The 27164-nt window shown below is 36.6% G+C and overlaps 1 protein-coding gene across 1 annotated transcript in view; it reads left to right on the top strand.

The window, feature by feature from the left end:
* The first annotated feature begins 8979 nt into the window (after positions 1 to 8979).
* Positions 8980 to 27164, top strand: part of LOC115215470 (organic cation transporter protein-like) — a 48937-nt gene continuing 30752 nt past the window's right edge. Inside the window, exons 1-3 of the mRNA XM_036506094.1 lie at positions 8980 to 9146; positions 18786 to 19008; positions 27111 to 27164. The exon at positions 27111 to 27164 is cut by the window's right edge and continues 50 nt beyond it. Of these exons, the coding sequence (XP_036361987.1) occupies positions 9004 to 9146; positions 18786 to 19008; positions 27111 to 27164 (420 nt within the window). The 5' untranslated portion in view covers positions 8980 to 9003. The remainder of the gene's footprint in view (positions 9147 to 18785; positions 19009 to 27110) is intronic.

Raw genomic sequence — 27164 nt, 5'->3', positions numbered from 1 at the left:
GGATGCATCACCCAAAATCTGACATAAAAAGGCTATATATACAACGTATAGAAGGTGGTAGAGGCCTTATACAGCTGGAAAACTACTATAAAATAGCCACCATAGGACTGCAAAAATATCTACTTCAGAAGGAAGGAAAACTGATACAAATAGCAGCAAAACACGAGCAAAACAAAAAACTGTTCTCAGTATTTAAGGAAGCTGACAAATACAAACAAGAAATCATACCACCTAACAAATATGAAGAAGAAGAAGAAGAAGATGAAGAAACAACAAAAGCTATAAAACAAATGAAATCCAAACTAAAAATAGAACAGCAACGAACCATGATAAAACGATGGCAAGAAAAGCCCCTTCATGGTAAATACTGGACTAAACTAAATGCAAAAGAAATAGACAAAGAAAAATCCCAGCAATGGTTGAGAAGCTCGGGAATCAAAGCAGAGACAGAGGGATTTTTAATTGCAGCACAAGACCAAAGCCTCCCCACCAGAAATTACCAAAAACATATAATGAAAAGAAATATAACAAGTAACTGCAGAATATGTGGAAATGGACAAGAAACAATAAATCATATTATCTCTGGCTGCCCAGTCCTGGCTAAGAAGGAATATATTCACAGACACGGCAGAGTTGGGACCTATATACACTGGAAACTATGCCAACATTATGGAATAACAACAGAAAAAAGATGGTATAGGTACACACCAGAAAAGGTCACAGAAAACGAGAAAGCAACCATACTCTGGGATATGCCTATACACACAGATAGAGAAATTAAGGCCAACAGACCAGATATAGTTGTCAGAGATCATGAAGAAAAAAAATGTTTTCTAATTGATGTATCAATACCGGCAGATGACAACGTATCTCTAAAAGAAACGGAGAAACTTTCAAAATACAAAGACCTGGAAACAGAGGTAACCAGAATGTGGAATCTAAAAACAGAAACAATTCCTATCATAATAGGTGCATTAGGCATGATAAAAAATATTCAGACAAATACATAACAAAAACACCAGGACTTACAAACACATATAACATACAGAAAATTGCACTACTAGGCACTGCACACATCCTACGCAGAACACTTTCCATACAATAACCATCAGAGCATCACAACAAATCACAGTACATACCCAAGGCACACAGAGCTGCGCTCGGTAGCGAAGTGAAAGCACGATATAAAAAATATACTACTGAATAATAATAATAATAATGATAATGATGATGATGATGATGATGATGATGATGATGATGATGATGATGATGATGATGATGATGATATCTTGGTATAAAAGATGGGCTACAGCAAATATTCTGTTCAATACCACAGATTTGCTTGTCAGTTGTTTGATCCTAACCAGTTGAGCATGTCCATTAGTGGCTGACGATATGTGCATCTCTGATCATGAGCAGAAGTAGTGGGGGAGCATCATAGCCATGTGTTGAGAGAGATTCTTTGGGGTTTGGATAATTCACCTTTGGAAACATGGGTGGTTCTTTCAACATCCTTAAGCAATCCTTATTTAGGGACCTTGTGAGCGGGATGGGCTACTCGACCAGAAGAAATTTCTAACTGGACCCCACCTGCAAGGTCAGGTGCTGTTTATCTTGATATGAGATCACCATGTCGCCCACATGTGGTTGTGATGCATGTGCCTAGTGTACCCTTATCAGACGGGTAGTCATGGTGGGTATATTGGGCTTCGTATATTTTACCCCATTGTCACTTTGATGGCAAGCACTGCTCCCTCACTCAATAATAATAATAATAATAATAATAATAATAATAATAATAATAATGACGACGGAATAAGGCATTCAGTGAAGAAGGAAAGGATCAGGAGAGAATGTTATCGAAGAGTAAGAGCAGTACTCAAGACAGAGCTGAATGCAAGAAACAGGATCGAAGCGATCAATGCATTAGCCATACCAGTCGTGACTTACAGTTTCAATATCGTTAACTGGTCAATTACTGAAATATGTAATCTTGACAGAAAAATACGAAAACTGTTGACAATGCATAGAATGCACCACCCTAAGGCAGATACAGAACGACTTTATCTGCCAAGAAAAGAGGGAGGCCTTGAACTTTTACAACTGGCATTAACAATGAAGATTGCTACAATTGGCCTAGACACCTACCCGAAAATCTCTGAGGACTGGATGTTAAAACTTGTCTAAAAACATGAAAACAAGAAAGCATCATACTCAGTAATAAAACAGGCAAAGGAATATCTAAGTGAATTCCGAATACAACAAATTTCGGAATTAGACATACATCTCACTCCTCTGGAACTTCACCATTCAAACTGACAGAAAGATAGATGCGAATAGGCCAGACATCATAGTAAAAGACTTCAGACAAAAAACATGCCTCCTCATTGATATGACTGATAATGATAATAATGATAATAATAATAATAATAATAATAATAATAATAATAATAATAATAATAATAATAATGACGGAATAAGGCATTTAGTGAAGAAGGAAAGGATCAGGAGAGAATGTTATCGCAGAGTAAGAGCAATACTCAAGACAGAGCTGAATGCGAGAAACAGGATCTAAGTGATCAATGCTTTAGCCATACCAGTCGTCTTTGGAAACTAAAAGGAAAACTAAATCAGTATACCAAATCGCTTGTCCTATGGTCAATCTGGAAGCGCGTCCCTCAGGGAAGAGCCAGCCTGAGATCGAAAAGTCATCAACTAGCACAAACTCTTCTCCGAATACGGACATGGATGGTCACTTGAACGGGAAATTCCCCAACTCGAGCCCTCCAAGTTCACCACCACAACCACCACAGAAAGAAAAATGTAAGCGGAACAAATGGACCCGAGAAGAGTATAAAGAAGTAATATACACTTATTACTATGCATTAGGTAGGCCATCTCAAGAGAGACACACCGCAAACTCTTACAGTATATGGAGAACACGGAATCAAGACAGTAGACCCTATTTGGACGAGAACAAATTGGCAAATGTGAGGAGGGATATCCTTAGAAATAACAGACTCACAGACAGTGAAATAAGCGCGATCAAGCACGCAACGGAAAATGACACAAATATAAGACACAAAGGAAATGAAGAATCAGATGAACAGAATAGCCCGCCACGAGGCTTAATTGAAAGACTGCCATCTGACCAAAGCACGCAAAGGCCTGAAGATACAAGAAATTCTATTGAACCTGTTAAAGATAGTCAGGAAAATGATAAAACAACAGTAACTGAAGATCTCGCATTTGCTGAAGAACACAGAGAGTCTATGGCAGAAATGAGGCAGAAAATCCTGAATACGCTTGAAGTTGTAAGACATACAAGTATGAATGATAGAGAACCACTTCATAAACTCTCAAATACAAACCAAAATAAAAAACAAATCAAAATTGGCAACTATGTAACAAATGAAATAATACAAGAATTAAAACCTGATTTTACTGAGTTAAATGAAATTATTTACGCTTCTGCTAGGGCAATTGAAACCAGCTGTATGCCCCCGAAAAAACAAAGAAAACCAAACCTGGGAAGAAATCAAACCTGGAGAAGTAAAATTGAAAAAGAGATTGAGTTTATGAGAGGGGAAATATCAATATTAAATGAACTAATATGTGAAAATGATGTAAGATCCAGAACAGGAAGAAAGATGAAGAGAAAATTTGGATCCTCACCAAGAGAAGAACTGATATCAATAAAAGAAACGCTGAAACAAAAAGTCCAAGCAAAAGCTCAAAGAATACGAAGATTTGAGAAGAGAAACAAGTTTTACAAGCAAAATAAGCTGTTCACATCCAATGCCAAGAAATTCTACAGAGAAATAGGGAAGGAGAAAGTAACCATCAAAGACCCCCCTCCCATGGAAGAAGTTCAAAACTTTTGGAAAAGGATTTGGAGTGACGAGAAGACGTACAACATAAATGCAGACTGGATTATACAAACAGAAGGATCTTACCAAAATTTACAACAACAAGCATGGGAAGACATCACAATAGCAGACATAAGAAAAGCACTCACAAAGGCCCATAATTGGAAATCCCCCGGTAAAGATAGGGTGCCGAATTTCTGGCTCTCATCGCTCCCATGCGCACACGGTAAGCTAGTTCAGCTGCTCAATGGAATTATGAGAGACTCAAAGAAAACGCCTGAATGGTTAGCAAGTGGTATTACTTACCTACTCCCAAAGAATAACGAAACCAAACTTCCCAAAAACTATCGGCCTATAACCTGTTTATCTACCACGTATAAAATCCTAGCATCTATCCTGGCGGAGAAAACATATGCATTCATGGAGAAGAACGATATTTTCCCCATTGAACAAAAAGGGTGCCGCCGAGGCTCATACGGATGCAAAGATCAACTGCTAATTAATCGTATGATCCTTGAGAACTGTCACAACAAGCGCAGAAATCTCAGCTCCGCATGGATTGACTACAAAAAGGCCTTCGACAGTATACCGCATTCATGGATCTTGAAATTGCTGGACATCTTCAAAATTTCCCCTGTGATTTCAAGCTTCCTGAAGCATAATATGTCGTTGTGGAATACGAATCTCCAATTATACCACTCTAATGGAATACTTGCCTCAGAGAATATAAACATCAACTGTGGCATTTTTCAAGGTGACTCACTTTCACCTCTAATATTCTGCATAGCCCTAATACCCCTTACAAGTGAATTAAACAGAACAGGGTATGGGTATAAAATTATCAATAAAAAAATAAGCCATCTATTTTATATGGATGACTTAAAACTTTATGGTAAAGACGATAATGAACTTGAAGGCCTATTGCGCACTGTGAAAGAATTCAGTGATGACATCGGGATGGAGTTTGGGCTTGAGAAGTGTGCCAAGGCCACTTTCCAGAAAGGGAAAGTGAAGACCACAAATTCAGTCGTGTTAGATGTTGACACAGTCATAAGAGAGCTTGAACAAGAACAAACATACAAATATTTAGGGATAAATGAAGGCTCTGGTATTCAGCATGCAAGCATGAAAGAGAAGATCAGGAAGGAATATTATAGGAGAGTTCGAGCAGTCCTGAAATCTGAACTAAATGCACGTAACAAGGTGTTAGCTATAAATTCTTTAGCAGTTCCAGTTGTTACTTATAGCTACAATGTGTTGAACTGGAATATGAGTGAAGTAAAGAATATAGATAGGAAAATACGCAAGCTGCTGAGTTGTAATAGGATGCACCACCCAAAGGCAGACGTAGATCGCCTTTACCTTCCCAGAGCCCAAGGAGGTCGAGGCCTGATCCAATTTGAACTAGCTTACAAAACAACCACAATTGGACTGGCCAAATATCTTGAAATAACGAATGACTGGATGCAACAGCAACAGCAACAGCAACAGGACCTCCGTAATGCCATGATGGACCGTGAAGTCTGGCGTAGCATGGTAAATTCCATTGTCTCGACCACGGTCGAACAATGATGATGATGGATGCTAAAGCTCGTGGAAAACCACGAGAGACGAAAGAAGCTTCATTCTATCATTAAGGAAAGCAAAAAATTTGCTATTGATCTCGTGCAGGATACCCAAACTGAACAACCCGAGGGAAGTACGGCAACTATTGTTGCAAAGAGGGTGAAAATAATGGCAACGAAAAGAGCGCACGAGCAATTGGCTGATAGGTGGGAGGAGAAACCTCTGCATGGCAAATATGTGGACCGTAGCAAACAAGCTGATGTTGACCAGAAGCAAACCCATCAGTGGCTACGGAGCTCAGGGCTAAAAGCAGAGAGCGAAGGTGTCATCCTGGCTGCTCAAGATCAAAGCCTATTAACTCGGAACTACCAGGTCAATGTGATGAAAAATGGAGCAGACCCAAAATGCCGATTCTGCAACGACATGATTGAAACAGTGGACCACCTAATCTCTTGATGTAAAGTCTTAGTACCAGTGGAGTATAAATTAAGACATGACAGAGTTGGCCAATATCTCCACTGGCTAATAAGTCGGCATTACAATATCAAAACTGCCGACAAGTGGTATAATCACCACCCTGAAGCTGTAACTGAAGGAGAAAATGTAACGATTCTGTGAGACTTTCCAGTACATACAGACCGAACCATCAAAGCCAATAAACCGGATATTGTTGTGAAAGACCAAAACAATAAAGTTTGCTTATTGATCGACATGAGCATCCCCTTTGATCATAATATCTCGGCGAAAGAATTTGACAAGCTCAGAAAATATAAAGACCTGCTCATTGAAATTGAGAAAATGTGGCATCTCAAGGCGGTTACAATACCAGTGATCGTAGGAGCACTAGGAATGATCAAGAAGGGAACAGAATATTATATGAGAATGATCCCTGGCTTACCATCCCTGCAAGAAGTGCAAAAGATTGTCTTAACTGGTACATCACACGTATTGAGAAGAGCATTGTCGATGTGAGAACTATTACTACCCATGTATTTTAATTTAACTTTATTTCTATCAAAAAAAAAAACAACAAACAAACAAAAAATGAACGAACTAGTGAGTTTAGTTTAATGGCCTACCAATGTATACTATGAGTTTCTTTGCCCTAGGAGTCGGGAAGACACTCGGCAAGAAATGGAAGCAAATTTGAAAGAATAAGAAAAACCCATAAATAATAATAATAATAATAATAATAATAATAATAATGATGATGATGATGATGATGATGGGCGGTTCGTTCAACCTCCTTAAACAATCCTTTTCTCTAAATTGAATAAATTTTAGATCTATATTTTAGATCTATATTTTTTCCTCTAATCCAACGTGTCAAAGTACATAATATCTCAAAAAGTCTTCATGTGAACGTGACCTGGGTGTTATTGCCGACAGTGATTTGCGTTGGACAAAACACATCGCTAAAATTGTCAAGAAGGCTGAGGGTGTCTTGGCATCACTCACCAAATCCTTTGTGAGCTGCTCTCCGGCTATCTATCTGCGGCTTTATATAGCTATGGTAAGACCTCACCTGGAATTTGCATCACCGGTCTGGAACCCCTATCTTACCCAAGATATCAATCGTCTGGAAGCTGTTCAGCGACGTGCAACCAAAAGAATACCCTCCATCAGGCATTTGCCATATCCTGAACGCCTTACTTCCCTGGGCATGGACACATTGAAACTCCGACGTCTGGCAGCTGACTTGGCAGACACCCATAAAATTATCAACCATCGTACAAACCATTATCAACCATCGTACAAACAATAACTCTGAGCACCTTTTCAAACTCCACCCATCTAACACTCGTGGATATATTTACAAAGTAAGAAAACAGCAGAGCTCCCATGACTTCAGGAAACATTTTTTCACGCTGAGAGTTGCTGAAGCATGGAACAAACTCCCGGCATCAGTTGTTAGTTGTCGGAGCACTGCATCCTTCAAAACTTCCATGCTTCCTGAGATTCACCAACACTACACTTGATTTTCTCCCCTCCATACACACACAAGCATGTATCTGACTCATACATTGTTCGCTTTCCAGACATTTCTACATTACTGCATGTACTTTATATGCACTTTCTGACAAGTTGTGGTGCACCTGAGCACTGTATACAATAATTTCATTATTATTATTACTCGGAACTTATAAGCTGATTGTTGTGTTGATGTGCATTCGTTTTATAAGGTCTCCGCATTCTCTGTGAGGCTCATTGTGACCACTTGATACTGACCTAGTTCTCCTAATACCAAATCTGTTCATTGTAGTGTGACAATCCTCTTCCCTACATAAATTCCTTTATATGAAACTCTGACATCTCTTTCACCCCATTTCTATAAATAGAAAATCTTTGTTGTCCCCTTTCATTTGTTCTTTCTTCTCAGAACCTGAATTTTAGTCAATCAGTTGATGGGCTCCACTACCTCAAATGTTCTTAAAGGAAGGGGTGGTGCTTCCTGCTGTGTGACCCTGGTGACTGGAGGTGGGGGGGGGGGCAATCGTTTCGTTTAGCAAATCGGCCATTGTAGATGAATCAAGGAGCGGTTCATACTGTTGTTGTTGCCGCTGAGGTTGTTGTTGAGGTTGTTGTTGATGCTGCTGAAGTTGTTGTCGTTGTTGCTGTAGCTGTTGTTGTTGTTGTTGCCGCTGAGTTTGTTGTTGAGGTTGTTGTGATTGTTGCGCCGGTGATGCGTTCGAAGCGAAGACACATCTCAGTTTATCGAAGTGTTTATTTATTAATTTAAAAGCAACTTCGATTTGCTTTAATTTATTTTGTATCTGCTGTTCAGATCGAGTTTGCAAATGGTGAACTGTTCGTTTAGCAATTTCGTTCAGACACGAAGCACCAATGCTTTCTGCTTGGGTAAGGCAATACCATGTGTTGATAAGAACGTCGATTTCATTATCAGACCAGTTTTTGTTGGATTTTTGGTAGCTAGCCATTCTGGTGGATATGTTTTATTAAATTTTATTTTGTTCGTTTGTTTTGTTGATTATTTTTTTTTTAAGGAGAAGTATGTAGAATAGATTGTACAGAACGTTTGCTGTAATACTGAGAAATTTGTATTTGAATTATGAGCTTGCAGTTATTTTATCTCCCCCCACCTTTTTTTTTCTAATTTTTAATGTGTGGGCGATCCTTTAGTTATCAAAAGGTGTTGACGAAGTGTATATATAAATATATATATATTTATTTAAATACACACACACACACACTCACAAACACACACACACACAAAGAAATTAATGCATTCTGTGCACTGCACACGTTCAAGTAGTGTAACAGACTTACTATAACTTTCTTAAACACACACATGCATACACACACATATATATACCCACACATACATACACATACACTATTTCTCTCTTTGTCTTTTTCCCTCTCCCTCTCACTCCCATTCAACACCCGATCATAAATAGTTGTCTTTCATTCACATTTCCCCCTCTTCCCCCTCTTCTATGTATGTACGCAAGCATGAAAGGAGATAGACATTCTTGCAAGCAGAGGCAAACACATTTAGAAATTGCTTGAAGCAGACGACACATTTGTTCTGAGAGGTCTGTTCATCATGGACTACGAAGAAGTGATTGGGACAATTGGAGGATGTGGACTTTATCAGAAATTGACGCTAGCTTTCCTTTTCTCTGCAACCATTATGGATGGTTTACAAATTGGAAGCATGATATTTATTGTACCTGACTTAAATTACAGGTAAGTTTATAATAATGATTTCTTATTATTATTATGTATTCCAGGTGGGTGGTTGAAATGGTGGTGCTTCAAGACAAAAATTCTTTGAAACAATTTTTTCCTTTGTTGTTTGGGGTTAAAAACCTTTCCATCGCTGTTTTTATTATTGCGTGCGGAACAGATCCATAAGCATTGGCAAGATCTAGCCAAACAATATACAGGTTTTTCTTCATTTGTTTTGCACAGGTGATGGCTTCCCAGATGGAAAATGCGTGTTCTATGCACTTAGGGATTCCAGGGATTCCTGCTTTTTGAATCGCTTCATTAACGTACCCGTTATGCTTATGATTCGTCTAGCAATTATTCCGAACATGATTTTCCCGTCAGTATTTAGTAGTGAAATCGGTTTAAATTGGCCTAACGTTTTTGCCTCTTTTTCTTTAGGTAGATAGATACCTTCGGCTACACACCATCGCTCCGCTACATCTTTCTTCTTCCACATTTCTCTTATCAGTGCAAACAGCTGCAAGCGTAATTTCAGGCAATATTTATATACCTTGTAGCTCACTCCATTGTTCCCTGGTGCACTTTTTGCTCTTGCTTTCCTTATGAACTCATCCATTTCTTTCCGTTTGATGTCACTCGAATCAAATGGTACCCTTGGTTCAGGTGGTTTCTTCAGTCCGTGCATTTCTGGGAGTACTTCATTTCTGTCAGAGTCGCTGTATGTCTCTTTCAGATGTTGTTCGAGCTCTTCTCTCGTGCAATCCAATTTTCCACTTTTACTTTCAGTAAATAGATGTTTCGCATATTGATAGGGATTGTTCACAACGCTACGATAGTTTTTTTCTCTCTCCTTTCTTCTGCTCCTCATTCTTTGTCTTCTTAGCAGATCTCGATGCCTCTTTTTTATCTCTTCATATAGCTGCTTTAGCCCTTCTCTTTCCTCCTCCTTTTCACCCCTCCATCTGGTTCTTCTCTTCTCGAATCTTTGCGATCCGTCTTTCTCTCCTCGTTGATCCGCTTTTTGCCGTTGATTCTACCTTCCCTGTTGTTTCCAGTCCAAATCTTTTCTCTCCCTCCTGGTAGATTGTATTAGCCAGGTTTTCGAGCTTTTGTTCATCGTCGCCTTTGAATTTGGTGGCCATTCTTGCTACCTCGTCGTCAAATTTTTTATAACTCGCTGCATCATTTGCTTTCGGCCACTTAACCTTTGTCCTCTTCACACCTATCAGTCTTTTTGACTGTTCCAATTCAACTGTGGAATGAACCTTGCTATGGTTATTTTCCGGGGGTTCTGGCCACATGTCTTATGGTTTATCAACCCGCGTTGTTGAATTACTTTCTTCTGGCACACCTTCCCTTGGTGGATTCTCAGCCCAAGGTAACTTAGCAAACACCTTTCCGCAGCAGCTGAACTCCTCATCTACCATTCCTATACCGTTTCCTTTCTCATTATCCTTTTCCGGTCCAAGTCCATTTCGTTTTTTCCGTCCCTATTTGATCCTTTATTGTTCACAAAGCTACGATAGTTTTTTTCTCTCTCCTTTCTTCTGCTCCTCATTCTTTGTCCCGGGGTCCGGGATCATGGGGGCATGATTTCCCATGTTTTTTCGTTGCAATTTTACCCCGGATCGGTCTGCAAGCCCATTTGATCCTTCGTTACGCTGTCGTACTGTCAAGCGTCTCTCCGCTTTGTCATCCCTCTTTCTGGATTGTCAGCGAGTCTTTCCCTGCAGTCAGTATTGTGGCAGAAATATTTAGTCACTACATCCAATGTCACGATTGGCTAGAATAAAAAAAATTCTTACCAATCGGGACGCCGCTGAGAGCTGACCTGCAGAGATTCTAGCTTTTGGAGCGGTCGCTCTGAACCGATTTTAGGCTAATAAAGCACCACATTTCAAGCACCTAAGGCAGAGCTTTTAGACAGAGCACACACTGTGCTAAAAGCTTCCACACAGAGTGCTGGGAGAGCACGCACAGAGAACACTAAAGGAATGGTCTAGCTGAAGAGATGACCGGTTCACTTGACCGCTGAATAAATCTGGAAGCTAAAGGATAGTCCCAGGATTAATTCCAAGCAATGTGAATAAATCTGGAAGCTACGGGATAATCCCATTATTAATTCAAAGCAATGTGAATAAATCTGGAAGCAACAGGATAATCCCAGGATTAATTCCAAGCAATGTAAATAAATCTGGAAGCGACAGGATAATCCCAGAATTAATTCAACTATCCGCTGAGTCCATTGTGAAGATCACTCCTCCACCTACATTTAGCCGTGAAGAGCAGGAAGTTATCTGTATGTTGGTCATAGGGAAAGGGGTAGTGAGGTAGAGAGGACTGAATGGGCTGAAGACAGACATATTCCTCTATGGTCAAGTCCTAATCAGCTTTTGCTTGCTTCACTAGAAAAAGAAAAGATGAGTAGGAGAGAGAAAACACTGCCTCTGAGCAAATTTGTTGCAAAGTACACGTTTTATATTCAGTTTTGGACGCTGGTAGCTTGGAATTTTTCAGCATTAAGCTGCATAGTATAGTCCTCAGCCCATCTGTATATTGAGTCCAACTCCTGTTGCAAGTGTGCACCATCGCTGGGGTTCAGTATTTTCTGCGAGACATTCATATCGTCTGCGTAGGCTGGCAAGGGTGGCTATTCGGGTAGCTGATGGCATATCTGAGAGGGTCACTATGAAAAGCAGTTGTCACAAGACAGCGCCCTGTGGAACATCACTCACTATTTGTGTTTTCTTTGATGTGGCTCCATCGGCCACTACTGCCTGACTTCTATCGTCCAGAAAGTCATGTAAACACTCTCCAAGTTTTCCAGCTATCCCGAGATCATGAGGCTTGTGGCATATCATACCATGATCCACTTTATCAAATACTTTTGCAAAGGCAAGGTATATTACGTCCGCATTTGAGTTGTTGAGTAACTGTCATAGTGCTGTAAGAGCTGGGTCAGGTAGCTCCTACATGGTTTTTATCAAGGAATGTGATTAGTTTCCCTCTGACTATCCATTCCATGACTTTAGTGACGTGTGAAGTCAGAGAGAGGCCTTTAGTTTTCAGCATCTGCTCTGCTTCCTCCTTTATGGATTGGGCATATTATTCCCTCTTTCAGTTTGTTTGGCAGCCTGCCATTTGTGAGAAAGTTCTGGAAGAGAATCTGTAGTGGTTTCGTCAGGGCACGCTTACACGATTTGAGGAGGATTGTTCAACCAGCAGTTGAGTTTGGATCCACCTCATTTATGGCTAGTATTATATCTTCGTCACTAATGTTGATATAATCCATCGTAACTGCCTCGCTGGTTATAGATGAGACAGCAAAGAAATCCATTGGTTCGTTCACTTGTCTGTGTTCTAACGGGATGGTAAAGACACTTTAGAACTGGTCATTCAGTACCTCACTGATCTTCGTTGGACTATCTGTGAGGGAGACATCCTTTTGGAAGTTGGGTCCTATTTTTCAGAGTAATGATGCTGTTTCTTTGGTATAATGAAAGAAGACCTTTGGGTTTGACTTAATGTTTTTTATAACCCAGGCTTCTTTTTCCGCCCTCTCTCCCTCACATAGGATTGTTGCAGGCATTTTTCAATCTCCATCAGTGTTGTTTTTAGGTGACACCTTTCACTACTTTTGGAATGTTGGTTGAAGTGATTTGTAACATTCGTCCGTCGTCTCATGAAGATCTTTTCCCTTGGAATCTTGTTCCTTTTTGTGTTGGCCTTGCGCTCTAGGATATATTTCTGGCATATGGTTTGCATAACAGACATGAAATATTCTAGTTTCATGCCAACATCTGGTGTGGAGAAACATTTCGGCCAGTCCTGTCTGAAGATATCTTTTCGGATCGATTTCCAGTCTGCTTTGTGGAAGTTCAGATTGGAGAGTTTTCGCGTGCTTCCTTTAGGCTGAATGTCTCTGGTTACTTTCGGCCCAAACATAGACAGCTCTATTATGTTGTGATCCGAAACTAATGTCGGCGTCGCTTTCACATCATGAACGATGTCAATATTGTTTGTGAAGCAGAGATCCAGAATGTTATTCGCCCTAGTTGGTCTGAGTGCGACTTGTTGCATAAATAGGGCATTGGTGAGGTTTAGCAGGGGCTCCATTGTGCTTGTTTGCAATGAGTCATTCCTGAGAGCATGAGGCCTTCAGGTCATTTGACATTGGGGAAGTTGAAATCATCCATAAGAAATACGCTCACATGGTGTTCCAGTTTCATGAGGATTTCTTTAATTCTTGTGAGGCAATCTTCAAACTTGCCTATGTGGTTTGGAGCATCCGGTGGGCGATAAGTATTGCATATGACTATATCATGTTGTTTTATGTATAAAATTAGATTGTCACATACTGAATTTGAGTGTGACAGTAAGACCTGTGGTGTGAGATCTTCACGGATGTATACAGCAACCCCACCATAGCTCCTTTCCCTTCTGTCTGTTCGCAGTGTGGTATGTTTTGGTACGTGTACTTCTGCATTCTCTAAATCAGGGCTCAAATGAGTTTCTACAAGTGCTATACATAGGGCTTGATTGCATGCAGCAAGGTCTCTCAGGAAAAGAAATTTGCTATTGTTGTTGTGATTCAATAGGTCCCCAATATTTAGTAAAAATATTGGCGTAACAACTGTGCAGGCGTTAGAGGAGGCCATCCCGTGTCGATTGTGGTGGTCTAGCATTATTATTATTATTATTATTATTATTATTACTATTATTATTATTATTGTTATTGTTATTGTTATTGTTATTGTTATTGTTATTATTATTATTATTAGTAGTAGTAGTAGTATTATTTTTATTATTATTATTATTATTATTATTAGTAGTAGTAGTATTATTATTATCATTATTATTATTATTATTATTATTATTATTATTATATTATTATTATTGTTATTATTATTATTGTTATTGTAATTGTTATTATTATTATTATTGTTGTTGTTGTTGTTGTTGTTATTATTATTATTATTGTTGTTGTTGTTGTTGTTGTTGTTATTATTATTATTATTATTATTATTATTATTATTATGTTTTTTCCTTCTTTCTTCAAATTTTCTTCCGTTTCTCGCCGAGTGTTTTCCATACACCTAGGACAGAGAAGGGCATTGTATGCATTCCCAGATTACACGCGCAAATTCACAGATAACACATGTATTTAGAAATTAATAAATAAATAAATTCATGAATGGATGTTATTTTCACAGCGATAATACTCTTCTCAGTACATGAGCCGTTCCAGTTAATACGATTTTTTGCACTTCCTGTAGGGATGGTAAGCCTGGAATCATTTTCAAATAGGTTTCAGTGCCTTTTTTTTATCATTCCTAGAGATCCTACAATCACTGGTACTGTAGTCGCCTTGAGATGCCACATTTTTTCAATTTCCATTAGCAGGTCTTTATATTTACTAATCTTGTCAAATTCTTTCGCCGCTATATTGTGATCACAGGGAATACTCATGTCAATTAATAAACTATTATTATTATTATTTATTATTATTATTATTATTCAGTAGTTTTGTTTTTATAGCGTGCTTTCCCCTATCACTACCGAGCGCAGCTCTGTGTGCCTTGGGTATGTGCTGTAATTTGTTGTGATTCTCTGATGGTTATTGTATGGAAAGTGTTCTGCGTAGGATGTGTGCAGTGCCTAGTAGTGCAATTTTCTGTATGTTATATGTGTTTGTAAGTCCTGGTGTTTTTGTTATGTATTTGTCTGAATATTTTTTTATCATGCCTAATGCACCTACTATGATAGGAATTGTTTCTGTTTTCAGATTCCACATTCTAGTTACCTCTATTTCCAGGTCTTTGTATTTTGAGAGTTTCTCCATTTCTTTTAGAGACACGTTGTCATCTGCCGGTATTGATACATCAATTAGAAAGCATTTTTTTCCTTCATGATCTCTGACAACTATATCTGGTCTGTTGGCCTTAATTTCTCTATCTGTGTGTATCGGCATATCCCAGAGTATGGTTGCTTTCTCGTTTTCTGTGACCTTTCCTGGTGTGTGCCTATACCATCTTTTTTCTGTTGTTATTCCATAATGTTGGCATAGCTTCCAGTGTATGTAGGTTCCAACTCTGTCATGTCTGTGAATATATTCCTTCTTCTTCTTCTTCTTCTTCTTCTTCTTCTTCTTCTTCTTCTTCTTCTTCTTCTTCTTCTTCTTCTTCTTCTTATTTCTTCTTCTTTTCTCTTCTTCTTCTTCTTCTTTCTTCTTCTTCTTCTTTTTTTCTTCTTATTATTATTATCATTATTATTATTATCATTATCATTATCATTATTCATTATCATATATTATCATTATTATTATTATTATTATTATTATTATTATTATTAGATGGTGGGAAATTGACAATTATTCATTTTACAAGAGTGACCGAAAATAAGGAAATCGTTTTGAGGATTTGGGGTCCATAACAGCAGCATGAAGTTTCACAGGTGAAGGGGGGACATAGCTGAGCAGTAAAGACAACATGAAAACATGCTTTTCAAAGTGAATTACAAATTCAGCAATGAGATATACCCTATATACCCGATATACACGGAAGAAAAAAATTAAGACGAGAGAATATCATAAAACACTTGCTTGATCAAGTGCCAATAAGGTTTTCAATAAGTTGCCATGGTAACATTACTAAAATAGAAACAGACTCCAAGGACATTGGGGATTTTGCTAATTTGGTCAGGGACCCAGGTACAGTTGGGTACATGAAACTTTGGTGTGAGATCTGGAAGAAGATTAAAGTGATAAGTACTCTGCCCCACTCTAGAGGAAATAAAATTTAGTATTTAGTATTTCTTGAATTTATTGCTACATTGCTAATTTATGACATACCAATGACTTCTCACTTGGTACACATACACTCATTGCCTAGTGTCTTCACTGTCTCGTTTTTATATTATTCTCTGCATGTTTTGTGACACTTTTATATGCATTTTATTTCTATGGGTGAATGGATTTTCATAGCAGTAATAGAGAAAGTATTATCATTGCTTTTACTGGATTTGAATTTAAGCCATTCATTTTCATTTCTTTTAAACAACGGATTGCAATTTTATTGACATATTTTTACAGGAAGAAAAGAAACGAAAGTACATTAAAAGCGTAAAAAAATTAAATTATCAAACAAAAATACCCATAACTACTTCACTAAGGAAAGAAAAGACAAAAAGGTGGGGGGAGATTAAGTTGACGTACACAACCCTCTTAAATATGACTGTGAAGGAAGAAAAAGATGAAGATTAAACAGATTGTGGTTGGGACATTGGAGAGAGTATGAAAAGATATTGAGAGGAACATAGAGGAAATGGGAATAGAGTGCTTGTTAGAGCTGTTGCAAAAAGCTTGGCCCGGTTAGAAATATGTGGAATGTACTGGATAGCCGAAGACAACGAATATCATCAGCACCAGCAGCAGCTTTCTCTATGATCTTCTCTTTAATTTGTGGATGAAGTCATTGTTTTAATGTTTCATAAAAACCGTTGTATTATTATTTTTAAAAGGGTGTCATGTTTGACCCAATAGAGATGCATTCTGTGACATCCTGAGTTCAAATACAGTGGAGGTACACCTTGTTTTTCATATTGTTCGCATCAACAAAAAATCCCTCATTCACCAAATACCAGATATGGAGAAGGTTTCAAGTAATGAAAGTGTAGTAAAGTCGACAGCTGTGCTCCAGCATGGCCACATCTATCAAGCTGAAACTCGTAAAGAGAAAAAAGAGTAATGGTAATTCTTAAGATTATTCTTTACTTTTAATCTTTTACTTGTTCCATTCAATGGACTGCAGTCATGCTGGGACACCACCTTAAGGGGTATAGTTTATTGAGTATTGGTTTGTACTTTTGTATGAAAGTATTTTTTGTTTATCTGTGCTTCGTTTGTGGTATTCGCCGAACATAGGTAGAGTGGGAAACCTGGAATTCTTTTTTTTTTTTGGGGGGGGGGGCATATTTTTTACACATATGTCTATGTGACCACTCAGTGGAATCTGCCTAGTACTGGGGTCTCGTATTTGTTGTCGGTGAATGGTGAGTCTGTTTCTTAGCATAAGCGTTGTTTGACCTATGTAATCTTCATTACATTCTTAACATTTGATAGCGTATATTAAATAACTCGAAGAAAATGTAAAATGATTTTTTTACGGTAAAAGTCTGTTCTGATTTGAAACTGTATTTTGTGTCTTCAATACAGTTGAAGCAGGTCCCGCAGCTGGGCGGCCACACTTTTTAACTATTGGTGTAGGAATTATGGAAGGTAATTTAGTACTTGTGAGGAACTTTTTGAGGGAGTCTGATTGTCTTTTACTTTTGATTATTTTGTGTATTTCGAATGGGTCTTGTTTCATTCTTGGGTGTTGTTTCAGAAGTGGGATGCTCTGGTGGATAATATTGTAGACCGCTGTGTTTCTTGGGTTGTGTGCTTTTAATAATAGGTGAAGTATTGGCTGCATCTCTACGAAAAGTACATCCTATCAGACATGTGTACCCCATCTTGACTCCAACATCTGTCCCCCATCTTCGTCTCTCTCTCCACCAATAACCTGGAATCCGACAGAGAGTTTGACCAAAACATACACTAACGCACCCACAAACAAACACGCACGCTCAAACATGGCCTACCCAATAGACTGCTTTCCATCGCCAACAATATAAACTCGCACACACGCTGTACCCTACACACACCGCATGCAAACATACAGGCCGCAACAATAGAGAGCAGTCACCATATTTCTTCTATATCAGCTACCTCTGATGAGCGCAAGATTACATAATCGGATTGTTACTTAACACTCCACTGAAACCCTAGCGTGAAACTGTTGTTAAGATCCGCTATAATCGATATATAATACTGTACAATTCGATTAATATACCCACTCTATTGATAGATATTCGAGTGCATTATTTTCCTGACTCATGGACTCTTAGACGACTTACACACACGCACAAACGCACTCACAAACACACACATATATTTATAGGTATATGTATGTGGGAGCTCTTTGTTTCTCTGGTTGTCCCCACCGCTACCGCCACTTGTCAACCGGTGTTGGTGTGTTTACGTCCCCGTAACTTAATGATTCAGCAAAAACCTCCAATAGAATAAGTACCTGATTTAAAATGAAATCAATCCTGGAGTCCATTCATTTGACTAAAAGTTCTCCAAAGCTGTGCCCCAGCATGGCCACATTCTAATGACTGAACCAATTAAAAAATAAAAAGTATATATATCTATCTTATATATATACACACATATACATACACATATATGTACAAATATATATACATACACATAAATATACACACACGCACACTCATACATATATACACGCATATATGATGGGTTTCTTTCAGTTTCCATTCATGAAATTCACTCACGAAGCTTTGGTCAGCCATGTGGCCCTAGTAGAAAGCACTTGCCCAAGGTGCTGCTGAGTGGGACTGAACCTAAGACGAAATGGTTGAGAAGTAAGCTTCTTATCCAGATAAACAAACTTGTGTCTAAATTATAACATTTGAATACAAAGAAACAGAAAAAGGAAAAGAAAGTAAAAAGTGGGGGAAGGGTAACGCTACAGAAGATGTAATTAAATTTAAATGAAAAATCAAAGAAACCTATTTTGTATATTTTCCTAGGTGTGCTATTCCTGGTTACAACAATGACACGTATAAAATCCAAAGTGAAATCCATGAAGAACTGATCAACGAATATATTCCAAAGAGTGAGGATGAAGGGGAGGTGGTTTATGAAAAATGTTTGATATATTCCAATACCACAGAAAATGGAAATCGAACGACACAGAAGTGCAGCTCTTGGGTGTATGATAAAACCAACACACACACCTCAATCACCAGTCAGGTAAGGTTATTTTGCAAGTCACTTCGCACATCTAAGCTAAAATGTCTATCTGTCTATCTGCCAACCAAGCTATTTTGCACCCACCTACCAATTCCTCTATCGATCTATCTATCTATCAATCTATCTATGTATCTCTCTCTCTCTCTCTCTCTCTCTCTCTCTCTATATATATATATATATATATATATATATATATATATATATATATATAATGTATGTATACAGCACAGTCACACACACAAACACACACGCGCGCGCACACCACACATATACATATATATTGATTGCTCTTACTGCCTGTCTATCTAGCTCTGAAGCCAGTTATCTACCTGTCTGTCCATCTCCCTACCTATCTCCTGTCTACTTTTAAATCTACCTCTATGTCCACAAGCCTTTTATACATCCTTAGACTTTTAAAACTTTTATATCATCCATGAACCATTAAAGCCTTTATATCCGTGATCCTTTAATCCGTGACCCTTTATATCTGTGATCCTTTATATCCCCTCAACCAATTACAGAAACTTAAACCTCCTTCTACTCTGCTCCCTTTTTTATATTCTATATCGTTTCCCTTTATGTTATTTCATTTCACTTCCCCTCTATATTGTATCTTATCCTGCTTTATTTTATTTTACGTCTAGTCATCTAGCACTCCGCCAGTCGTACGAACAGCATTACCCTGTTATCTTACTGAAATATATGAGTGTATATATAGAAGTATATAAGTGTGTGTGTATGTGTGTGTGTGTGTGTGTGTGTGTGTTTACATACATACATACATACATACATACATACATACATACATACATACATACATACATACATACAAATATATATATATATGGTATATTTTGATCTATGAGTTCACTAAAGGCAACAACGCAACGTAAAGGGTGAAGAGTATTAATGCTGTATATGGGGATTGGACAATAAGCGTAAGCCAGTGTCAACGATGGTTCCGGAAATTCCTACCCGGAAACCACAGCCTAGAAGACGAGCTTCGCCCTGGGAGATCTGTAGAGCTCGACGAGGACGTCCTGCAAACTTTGGTGGAACAAAATCCCATCGTAACTGTTGAGGAACTACGAGAAGTCATAATTTATCTGCACTTTCGCTAAAACATTTTTGTTATTGTCATACTGCCTTCTGCGCATCGTGGTTTATAGTTGGTACTATTTGCGGTCACGTGATCAAAGTTTGATCCTTATAGCGCCATTTTTCTTTCTGGTTTTACAGTGTAAGCATGGCCGCTCTACTAGGCATGTGCACCAAAGAAGAACAAAGACTAGTGATCCGAGAGATGGTAATGGTAAACCGCTTCAGCAACACCATCTCTCGTGCTAGCTGAATCTTCTCGTCAGTGGTGGAGGTTGACGGTGTTCTGTTCTCTCTTCGTACATCACGCTTTTCTGATCACTTTTAAGCTTCTCGGGCCACTCATACACACTTCTACGCGGTAGTGCACTGTCTCTGTATTATGCTAAAAACCGCCAATGAATTTCAGCACTTGACACACCTTTGGACTAGAGAAATCGGTTCACTGCTCTTTGGGGTCTTTTCGGTGCATATTGCTTGTCAAGCGGTCATACTCACACTGTAAAGCCAGAAAGAAAAATGGCGCGATCAGGATCAATCTTCGATCATGTGACCACAACAGTACCAACTATAGGCATGCATGTGCAGAAAGCAGTGTGGCAATAATAAAGATATGTTATGGCGAAAGTGTGGATAAGTTTTTGATTTCCACTCATAGCAAAGAAACTTGGATTTGGACATTCATTCACCGACACCTGTGTGCCATCGGGAAAATCAGCAAATTGGGTCAATGAGTTCCACACAAACTTTCCGATTCTAATCGCGCGCAGAGAGTGAATGTATGCTCTTCTTTGTATGACCTTTTTTTCGACCGAATAGTGACTGGTGACGAGAAATGAGTTCTCTATAAAAATGTCAAACGCCGAAGACAGTGGGTAGGGATAGGAGAAACACCGGAACCCCATGCTAAAGAAGGCTTTCGCCTATGAGAGGTGTTGTTATTTGTTTGATGGGATATGAAAGGTTTAGTCTACTTTGAACATTTAAACCCAAACCAAACGATAATAAAGGAGATCTACTGCGAGCAGCTTGAGCGTCTTAAGTAAGCGCTAGAAGAAAAACAACTATCTTTGGTTTCAAGACGAAAGGTGTTCTTCCATCAGGATAATGCTCAGCCATATACAGCGAGGATGGCATTCCAAAGGCTAAAGTAGTTTGAATGGGAAAATATGCCCCATCCACCAATTCCCTAGACATTGCCTCATCTGATTATCGTTTATTCCGCAGTCTTTAAAATCTTTTGGACGGAAAAAATATGTATTCTGTAGATGAGGTCAGAACATTACTGAAGCAGTATTTTTCGTCACGGATAAATGAATTTTGGAAGAGGGGCCTTGCAAGTCTACCAGATAGATTGAAGACCATTTTGGGAAATGAAGGACAGTATGTTTTAGATTAAAAAAGAAATTTGTTTATCTTAATTTTGAAAATCAAAAGAAGTATAAGAAAAACGCATCATATATATAATATATATATATATATATATATATATATATATATATATATATATATATATATATATATATATATATATATATATATATATATATATATATATATATTCTTAACCATATTCTTAAATATGTGACCGCGTGTGTATCGTTGGTGATTTTCTTCTCCGACTTTCCTTCCTTGGACTTATCTTTCTATATTTCTGATGACGAGCTCCGCTCGAAACGTTAAATCCTCCTTCTTTCTTTCCTTTCATGAGCGTCCAATAACACTACACTTGTTCCACGTCCTCGCGTTATTGTGTTTTCTCTTTATTCATGTTTGGATTAACTATATAACAATATATATATATATATATATAATGTAATAAATAAAATATATGCATACATACATATATGTACGTACCTACATCTACATGTATATATACATGCATATATATATATATATGTATATATATATATATATATATATATATATATATATATATATATATATATATATATATATATATATCAGTAAAGGCACCACAAATAAACGTAGAACACAACGAGAAACGAAAACATAAAAACAACTAGGAAACGGACTTTTTTTAACAACGAAAAAACAGAGTACAAGGCAAACAATACAAGGAATATTCCCCTTCATCAGCTGTCCCTGGATCGACTCAATGCGTGTTTCGAAGGTAAGGACAGAACACGATCCGCCGATCCAGTCCTTCCTGCAGAGGAATTAAATACAATTTCTTTGCAGAGGGGTAAAAACAAGGAAAGAAAAAAATGTGACAAGAACAGGACGTAAAAGCAATACAAATAAAATATAATTACAAATAAAAATACAAATACAAAAAAATAGAGTACACATAAAGAATAAAAACAGGACAAAGAAACCAACATTAAGGGCTGCTTTTTAAGCCTAGACGATGGATAAATTCAGAGCGCAAAAAAAGTGATGTTGACTTGTAGAAAGCTGCCAGTGAAAGGAAGTTCGGCAGTGAGAGAGATGAGGAGGAGTGAGAGAGAGAGAGAGAGAGAGAGAGAGAGAGAGGCAAGGAGAAAGACAGACAGAAAGGAAGGAATATATATATATATATATATATATATATATATATATATATATATATATATATACATACATATATATCATTCGACTACGTATAACCTATCTTTATAAAATACTTATTATTACTATTATCATCACATTTATCAAAAACATTTTTACGATCTATTTCGCAAAGTGACTAACTAATATCTTGAAATTTACTTTCAGATATATTTACTTTCAGATATACTAATAATAATTAAATAAATGTACATATCTAAATTATCATTAACAAATAAAAAAAAATATAAAATCAATAAAATTTCTTAAATAAAAAAGTTTATTTATCTCTCAAAAAGCGTGTCATTAACTAAAACTTCAAAACGGAAAATGCCTTTTTAAGCATTTATAAAAACTCGTGGAATTACGTTATTAACAGAAATAGAACAAACAGATAGAAATATACACTTTATCAATGAAAACTACGAATATATTTTAGCTTTAATAGATAAAGAGAATAAAGTCACTAATAGAGAATAGAATCACGATACACAGTAATATCTTTCACTATAAAACTAAAATTTAGAATTTAGAATTAACTACGATAAATTATATTCACAACTCTATAAATTAAAATAATTTATATAACTACTATTTACTGTACATTCTCTAATAATCTTGACTTATATTCAAACCACCTACAGAAGTGCAATCACAACACTACTACAATTAATTAATTAATTTATTTAATTTATTTCATATATATAAATATGGTTACGTTGGAGCCAAATCTTTATTTAAATAAAACAACTTTTAGACACATTCAATATTAATTCAGTACTAATTCAATCAGTATCTATATTATACCTACTAATTGATAAACTTAAGTTAATTTAAAAAACTATAATGTAATTAATATTCATTAATAAATAATATTAATTAATTAAATAAACATCTAAATAAATCTAATTCGAAATATATAATATAAACACATTTTGATTAATATATTAAAAATAATTAAAAACTATAAACTTTACTGTCATTTATAACAAAGATATATGTTAAAATAATAAATTAAACTTATATAATTAAAGTAATTTATATTTAGATCAAATATTTCGCTCATTAATTGAATAAATAAAGTACATATCATTATAAATAAATAGTACATAAAGAAAAGAAAATTTTACTACATATTCAAAATTGTTTATTTAACGTTACTAAAACTATTACCAAAAATATATATATATACTTAATCCTATAAAATTTAGTAGACATATAATAAGCATAATAATAATAACAATATCAACCACAAAAAAACAAAATAACTATCTTTTAATCTATATTCATTAAATAAATTATATATTTAGTAATAAAATAAACATCTAAATATAATCTAACACTAAGTATTTAAAAAAACCTTTACTAACTCTTATTGACTTATATTCAAACCACCTACAGAAGTGCAATCACAACACTACTACAATTAATTAATCAATTTATTTAATTATTTATTTATTTAATAATAAATATTAATTTAGAGTTATTAAATTATGTAATATACAATATAAAATCACATGCTAAATTAATACTAGTACAAAATATAACTACAATTTAGAAACAAAAATAGGGTTTAAATATAGTCGCTATTTATATAAAAATGTATTATATAAGTAAGGTAATTTGGGTCTACATTTAATTTTACGCTCGTTAAATGAATTAACTCATTTATCATGATTATTAAATAACATTTCTCTAAATTCACTAGAACATAAAAAGCAGGAATTACTACCTATACTATATGATTTATATATATATACTATATATATACTACACACACACACACACACACACACATATATATATATATATATATATGAATGTATACACACACAATATATATATATATGAATGTATACACACACACAAATATATATATATATATATGTGTGTGTGTGTGTGTGTGTGAGTGTGTGTATGTATAAACACACACACACAAATATATATATAGATATATATATATATATATATATATTATATATATATATATATATATATATATAGAAAGAGAGAGAGAGAGAGAGAGAAAGAGAGAAAATTAGATTTAGAATGAAAGAAGATTTAGAAAGCTTGTTTCAGGGTAAATCCAAGGGAATTGTGCCTACAGAGCACGTTCCCCACTTATGACGACCAGACCTCATCAGCGTTACTGAACGTTTGTGGTTGGATCTACATCCGGAATTCCGAGATGCGCGTAGGGTATATTTTAAATGATTAATGCATAAGACGGTAACTAGAAGCTTTCTATATTTCTGACGAAGAGCTCCGCTCGAAACGTTTCAACAATCATTTCGGTTTCATTAAGCACTGCTCCCTAGTGAACGTGAGACGATGTAGTCACATCAGATGCAACGCACAGTGCAAAATAACCTCATCAGGTGACGTAACATACTTCAAACTTTACCAGATTTACATTTCGTTTCCGCTCCAGGTTATATGGTGGTGGTGAGATGCTAGCAGTTCAGACACATTTGGTTGAGGAATTTGTGCAGAGGAAAAAAATTTTAAAAATGAAACCATGAAGAATGTAATGGAAATAGGGATGGGGAGGGGATTTATAGTTTTGGTCAAGAAGTCGTTGCTAAAAATGAAAAAAATAACAAATAAAAAATAAATACAAAGAATCTAATGGAAATGAAGTGGGGTGTGGAGGGGTGTTTGTGGCATTAGATAGAACGGCTTAGCGTGTGTACACCTTTGATTGTTGGCTAAGGCAGTCAAGCGCAACGGCATGGTCATACGCACACATCGATATATGTATATATATATATATATATATATATATATATATATATATATATATATATATATATATATATATATATATTATATATATATACACACATACGCATGTAGACATTTACACCTATATACATATGTTCATATATGTATGTGTGTGTGTCTCTATCTCTATATATATATACATGTATGTATGCATATACAGATATATGCCTAAACACATGCATACATGAACACACACACATGCACACACAGCGTACACACGTACATAAATATTTTTTGTGTCCATAGCTTTTGAACCTGATCGCGCCATTTCTCTCTCTCTCCCCTCTCTCTCTCTCTCGGTCTCTTCCCTCCACTCTCTCTTCTACATATTCTGTTTCATTTTTTGAACAATGTTAGTTGAGTATTTTCTATGTCTGCGAGGCAGATGCTGTAAGAGGCAGTGCACTACTTTACAAAAAACAGTTTAGTTCATTTATGTTCTTTATTACATTTGCTCAATTAGCTTATATACACTTTATGTACACTTATATATACACTTTATATACAATAAGCTTATATACACTTTAGCTTTCCCTACCACACGGAAGATTCTTTGTGTGGCTGTTTTCGCAGTGGTCACTAGATCAGCTTCTTGACAATATACAACATTCTGGGACTGGCTGCTGACACTCGTCCTTTGATTAGTGTCCCAACAATATAATAAGTTCTGGGGTTCCATTGATAGAGACTTCTACAAAAGTACATCTCTAAGGCGCAATGTATGCTGGGACTGGATATTGATTGTGGTTCCAAGACATTGTCGCCATATGAAATGTTCTGGCAATGATTATTGCTAATTTTTCCAATATAACTCCTGGGTCAGTAAAGATTCTGAGACTAATTCTTGAAAACAATCTTTACAACAAAGTCCCTCTACATAAAAGATTCTGGATTAACTTCCAACAGCGGTTTAAGTGCAGGAATGAAATTTGTCTAGGAGTGCAAACCCAGATCCAAAATACTTTACAAAATGAGTTCAGTCTTTTTTCAATCTTAATATTGAAACAAACACAGTTATAATAATATTTATTGTTATTATCATTGAGAGGGCAGTGCCTGCCATCAAAGTAACATTGGGGTAACATATACAAAGCCCAGTACACCCATCATGACTACCCGTCTGATAAGGGCAAACTTGGCACATGCATCACAACCATATGTGCGCGACATGGTGATCTCATATCAAGATAAACAGCACATGACCTTGCAGGTGGAGCCCAGTTAGTATTTTCTTCTGGTCGAGTAACCCATCCCGCTCAAAAGGTCCCTGAATAAGCGTTGTTTAAGGATGTTGAACGAAACACCCATGTTTCCAGAGGTGAAATATTCAAACCCCAAAGAATCCCTCTCAACACATGGCTATGATGCTCCTCCACTACTTCTGCTCGTTTAAAGCGTTTTCATTGCTCCTGCACCACCAAATTTTAGTGGCTGTACTCGCACTGTTCCCGAGCCAATGAACTGTGGTACCTTTGACAGTGACTCCTTCCCTATTATACAATCGATTCTGAGACTGTCACACGACCGTTGTTCCTACAACAAAGTCATTAGAATACACACTGACTATGGAAGGGGTCTCCAAGAAACACTGTTTCTACAATTCGGAAACAAAATTATTATCAAAATTATAAAATGTATGCATTAAATAATTTTCATATTTCTCATCGCAGCTGAATCTCGTTTGCGATGATGCGATTCTGGCAAGGCACACCATTACCATTTTC

The sequence above is a fragment of the Octopus sinensis genome, linkage group LG9, assembly GCF_006345805.1.
Source record: "Octopus sinensis linkage group LG9, ASM634580v1, whole genome shotgun sequence".
Taxonomy (NCBI): domain Eukaryota; kingdom Metazoa; phylum Mollusca; class Cephalopoda; order Octopoda; family Octopodidae; genus Octopus; species Octopus sinensis.
This window is presented reverse-complemented; position numbering and strand designations above follow the sequence as displayed.